Source organism: Dendroctonus ponderosae, unplaced genomic scaffold (assembly GCF_020466585.1).
Source record: "Dendroctonus ponderosae isolate FM_Combo_2020 unplaced genomic scaffold, Dpon_F_20191213v2 Dpon_F_20191213_1, whole genome shotgun sequence".
NCBI lineage: Eukaryota > Metazoa > Arthropoda > Insecta > Coleoptera > Curculionidae > Dendroctonus > Dendroctonus ponderosae.
In genome coordinates, this window is record NW_026017110.1 from 52,790,849 (window position 1) to 52,796,630 (window position 5,782).

Here is a 5,782-nt window from a genome sequence, read left to right on the forward strand (position 1 = left end):
ATACCCGAAGCTATAAGTAGAAGAAACTTTCTAATTTATTATGACTCCTAGTGAAGTCCGATTAGTCCGATCTTTCAAGAAATCAATAAATTTTACTTTCAAAATTGTGGACTCAGTTACTATCAGTTTATTTTCTAATGCTGGACATTCCTATGCTTTTAATCACCGAAGATTTCAGTACTGTTTTAAACAACACACTTGAAATCACTTAAGCTAAATCACAAAAAAGTCAGACAAACCACTAATTTTAGGTTGCATATTTACCTTTCAGAACACTTAACAAGTTACTAGTGGTTTACTGTAAACAGGATTCGAATCGAAGGCAAACTATTTCCGTTTTTCGCATGAAATTTGTTGCCCATATTCAACACTGCATTTTACCCCACAAATTTTCAGAAAAAAAGATGTAGTTATTTCCAAGGACGAGTTTTAGTAGTAGAAGAAATGAGAACATGATTTTTAACTAATATTACGAATAACACGATTAATAGCAACAATTTCCTATTTTGAGTTTTGTCCAAGCCATGGTTTTTCACATTACGTAATTCCAAGTCACTTTAGATCAAGTTTTGCATATGGTAAAAGTCAACAAAGGCGAAAAAATTAATTAATTATTTTTATTATTGTTATCATTACCACGACTTTGAGGCTTATACGTCAATTTCAAGCCAAAATTTAAAATAGAATCTACTATTCAAAATATGTAGGTAATTCATATAAAAAATCCTGATATTTTGTTTTAAATAAAAATGAAAAGTTAAACAGAAAATTTAAACAAATAGAATGCCGACGTGCGCAAAAGAAAAACAAATTGCAACTGTAATTCTTTTAAAGTAATTCTTTTCTAATTATTCGAGTAAAATGTTATTGATTTCAGCGGTCAAGAGGGAGWAGCTGGGACTGGTGCATCAACAAACCATCCAAGAGTTTAGCATTGCGCAAAATACATGCTTAAATACTGCGCTTGCAATATTTAAACTAATTAAATTCTCCCTTAAGAAGTGTTCGAAAACTGTAAATTTTCAATCCTGGAACTGAAAAAGCAATGTTCTACAAGAACTCTCGCAAACAATACTCTTACAAGAAATTTCTCATAGCGGCATAAGTTCCCCTGCATAATACTACGCCAAATATTCACCAAACACCCTTACAGAATAATTCGATTTGCAGATATCAGGCACAGAACTCTGATTAGAATCTGCTGGGAAATGTGGTGACAATAAATAATTTTATACACGAAACAGACATATATATGTACCGAAAAATTACAATTAAATCTTCAGTTTTAAAAACAAATGTAGGAAAAGTGTTTTTTTTCATGTGACTGTATTATGCTATTATCAGGAAAATCCCTTTTTGTACGTACAGAAATGTAAACATAAAATTACTTTTCACATAAAAACCAATATAGAAAAAGTGTTTAATTCAATAAAAATAGTTTCCCTGGAAAACCGTTCTGTTTATCGATATGAATCAAGAGTGTATTATTTTAGTTTAAGGTTGAAGCTACCTAAATACATTATTTTCATGTCTTGATTGTAAAGGGTAAAAAAAAATAATATTATTGTACTCTGATATACCGAGCAAATAAAGTGGTCACTGTGTGAATAAAGAATTAAATTTCAAGTATTCTTAACGTTATTTTAAAGTATACTTTTACTGTATATAAGGTTTAATTCAATAGACGAAATTCTTCAAACTCAAAATACTCGATTCTGAAAAAATCAATATTGGTACCTTTCGTATTGTTTCATGATAGTATTTTTTTATTTGCTTGTATTTTATTAATGTTGATGTCTTTAATGTGTTTCTTTTTTTTTATGTTGTTATAGTTGCAATTACCTATCGTTCTCATTCTCTATTAAAACATCAGTAACGCTAAATGAAACATTTGTAATTATGTATTGGTTTTTATTTGCTGTTTTCATGGAATTGTGTTTCTAATTTTTTGCGTGTAGGTAGTTGTTATTTATTTAAGTTATACTTTACTTTTTATCTCTGCCAGCAACTGTTGTGTAATGTATGTAAAATTTATATGCTTTTTAAAACGTTTATAGTAGTTTATCGCGTTTTTTATTTTCACTTACTTTAACTTACGTTTTCGTGAAACACATTTTAAGGCAAAAAAGCACGCAAGAAATGACGACTGTGACATATTGCAGCAATAATCACGTCGATATGAAGTGGAAGAATTGGTTACTTCAGCGTACCTGATCACGTCATTTTTACGTGATAAATAAAAATTATATATAAATGATATCTGCTTAATGCTATAAAGGATAAATGTTATCTGCTTAATTTTGAAGGTTCTATTGTTATTATTGTATATTAAATATTTTGGTGCTATTTCATCTTCGAATTGTTGGCTGCGTACAAAAATTGTTATATTGGTTTGCTTATAAAATCAACTAGGAGAATGTAATTGTAATTGCAGTATCTCTTCCATTACCCGACGATACTTGACCAAATTGATACAAATTTTAATTTTTACTTTGTCTTGGAAACTTTTTGAAATGTTGCAGCTTTTTACCCCGAAAATAATCTGCAATCTTTTAACTAAATGGTAGAAGAATCGGCTGATATGTCATATATTCCTCCTATTATCTGTAAATAATCGTCAATGTACATAAAGGAATTTTATAAAAACGCAATCATACGAATTGAAAATAAAATAATACGTCCTTAAAATAAGCCTATAGTAATCCTAGATTTAAATCTGATTTGTGGAAGTGAGAAATTTGTTATTGATGATTTTTTTGGCATTAATCAGTTATATATAGAATTGTTTAAAACGTTTCAATCTTATCACTCCTTCATTCACTTATGATGAAATGGTATAGATAATTGTTATAAATAGTGTATCTCAAGTGTGAAGTATCTAGTATAGGCTTTGTTTGGTACCCATCGCAGAGCTCGAGATGAAGACACTTGTGGTCTTAGCAGCGGTTATTGCCGTTGCCTTTGCTAAATCAGGTAATATAAAATGTTCTGAATTTTATTCGATTTATTCTGAAGATCCTAACTGTTTTTGTGTGCTGCTAGAACTCAATAATATCCAGTAATTGCCATTACGAATCCATATTAGGATCACTTGAACACAGAAAACTTTAAACAGCATTTGCTTAATGTTAACTAATTTCGAAGCTGCATCATCTTACATTTTTTATTTCTGCGTCCGATTTGTTATTTGATTTTTAAGTAATTGACGATGAAATAAACTGTAAAATATCAGTTGTTTCCTTCAATGTTCCGTTTCCTTCAATGTTCTTTGCTTTCGCTCTTTCCTTGTAAAGAAATATGTACTGATAGATAATTGTAGATACCAAAATGTACATTTAATGTGCTAAAGTTCAAAAAAATGCTCACGTTTCATACAGTATTAGATTGGTAATTTTTAATTTCAGTTGCTCTATTGAGTGAATCAGAGGTAACTAGCGAACTAGTGAACAATACGAAATATCTCGTGTGGAAAACCGATGAAGGACTTTTTGAAGTTGAGGACCTAGAAGATGTTGAGTCGGCTGTAATTACTCTAACCGCCACCGAAGACGATATTTCCTTTTACATCTATACCCCAGAAAATCGCCTGAATGGTGAGCTATACTCCCAATAAGACCCGAAATTCACTCTAATAAACGAAAGCCTTTGGATTTTTAAATAGTTTCCATCCAAAATGTATCCCCTTATAGTTTTTACTAAATTCGATTGACTATAGATTACACATAAAATATTTCAATGGCATGTAAAAAAATAGTCTACGTGGAGATGCAGAAATGATGCAAACCAATTGTCATTTGGATCTTACAAAATTCACAAAGAAGATTATTTTAAAGGAACCATTAAACAGTACGTTGGGATAAATGATCTTTCAATGCTTGGAACAGTTTAATAATCAATTATTTTGCTGCTCAAAGTAACATTCAAAAGTAATCTTCATCTTATTGAGTCCATTTCAGAATGATAACTTCATATGTTCTTTTAGGTGTGCAAATTACCGAAAGTCAATTAAAAGATATTGAAACACTAACTGGTTTTGACGTGAACAGACCAACATTGGTTGTAATTCATGGTTGGAGAAATTACTATGAATCTCCAGTGAATGACAAGATTAAGAATGCTGCCCTGGTCAGCAACAATGTCAACGTCATCGTAGCTGATTGGAGCCCTATTGCAAGCAGAAACTACATAAGTGCACAAGGTTCTGTCTTGGCTGTGGGAAACTACATTGGGGACTTTTTGCTGAAACTAGATGATGAGCTCAACCACAAAATCAAACATATTACTGTGGTGGGACACTCTCTTGGAGCGCATATTGCAGGTATTGTAACGCTTCTTTCTGTGCAATTTTTGTGATGGAAAATACATCTGTATAGGTAACGTGGGAGCTAGAACTCATGGTTTAATTGAGAACATTATTGGTTTGGATCCTGCCGGGCCTCTGTTCAGTAGCAGCAATATTAACAATCGCTTGGACCCCACTGATGGTCAATATGTCCATGTTATTCACACCAATGATAGAGTTCTCGGCTTCGGAATTAAGATGGGAGATGCTGATTATTATCCAAATGGAGGCAGCTCTCAACCTGGATGTGGTATTGACCTGGCTGGCAGCTGCGCTCACAGCAGAGCTTACGTATATTTTGCTGAAAGTTTGAACAGCAATAAATTTATTGCCAAGCAATGCGACACTTACTCAAACTTTGACCGAAATCGCTGCGAAAACAACGTCTCCAGTCGCCAAGGAGGATATCCTGTTGAACGTGCATCGTAAGTTAAATTAAATGGATATGGAATGAATCAGTATCATTTATTCATGGATAAATAATTTCATTTTAGCAGCGATGGAAAGTACTTCCTCAAAACCAACAGAGCTTCCCCCTTCGCGTTAGGATGAAAACCGAAAATATGTGACTAATTCTAGATTTTTGTTAATAGAGAGTTCGTTGTTTGAAAATCTGCGTTTTTTATCCCAGCTAGACCTTTATGTCAAACACTGGTTTAGGAATAAAAAGTACACATAAGTAAGCGGAAACTGAAGTGAAAAATAATCCACCATCTCAATACATGCTCTGCGTCATAAATGTAGTACGGATGAAGCAAATGAAAAGCATAAAGAAAAAATATAGTTTACACAATTATTGAAACTGATACTTAATTATTTTCTGGCGATTAAAATGCAAATTTCGTGGCGATCGCCACATTTCGTACGTAACATAACATCAGATTAAATAATTTCAGTAGTGAAAATCCAAAAATTTTAAACACCCTAATACCGATTAATCGCCAATAAAAAACTTGTTTGTAATAATTTACTAACGATCACAGAAATAATCGCAGAATGAATAAAATATATAGAATATTTATGCCAAAGCTAGGTTAGCAAAAATTTCACTAATCTTATAATTAGCTGTAAAAACCTTTTAGTTGATGATGGCTTCAAAATTGAAACGTACGTAACAAACCAATCGGAGTGGAATTTTCGTTTTAATTGACTGAGAATTCAGTTTCATTTAGTGCAAAATGCAAAAAAATGACTACGTGCGGAAAATCTTAATAAAAATATAGAAAAAAAAAATAAAAAAAAAATACAGAAATTTTATTTTGCAAAAAAGTTAAATTTTTCGTACACACGCTGATCATATTTCACAGTCACAAATGTGGACTTGAGCAAAAGTAGATATTTGATGTTTTATATACAGGGTTGCTCATTAGTGCGTCAAAGTGCGATATCTCAGTAAATATGAAGTTTACAAGAAAATTCGTCCAACGAAAGTTTTTCACG

The 5,782-nt window shown here is 31.8% G+C and overlaps 1 protein-coding gene across 2 annotated transcripts; it reads left to right on the top strand.

Moving 5' to 3' along the window:
* Positions 1 to 2,773: 2,773 nt before the first annotated feature.
* LOC109533881 (pancreatic lipase-related protein 2) lies at positions 2,774 to 4,954 on the top strand. Of its 2 annotated transcripts, none has more exons than XM_019899390.2 (5): positions 2,774 to 2,973; positions 3,405 to 3,593; positions 3,983 to 4,318; positions 4,374 to 4,767; positions 4,837 to 4,954. In XM_019899390.2, the coding sequence occupies exons 1-5, from the start codon at positions 2,919 to 2,921 to the stop codon at positions 4,892 to 4,894; spliced, it is 1,032 nt and encodes a 343-aa protein (XP_019754949.2). In that variant the 5' UTR covers positions 2,774 to 2,918; the 3' UTR covers positions 4,895 to 4,954. The 2 variants fall into 2 exon arrangements, with proteins under 2 accessions (XP_019754949.2, XP_019754950.2); XM_019899391.2 differs by having other exon boundaries at positions 4,840 to 4,954.
* The last annotated feature ends 828 nt before the right edge of the window (positions 4,955 to 5,782 follow it).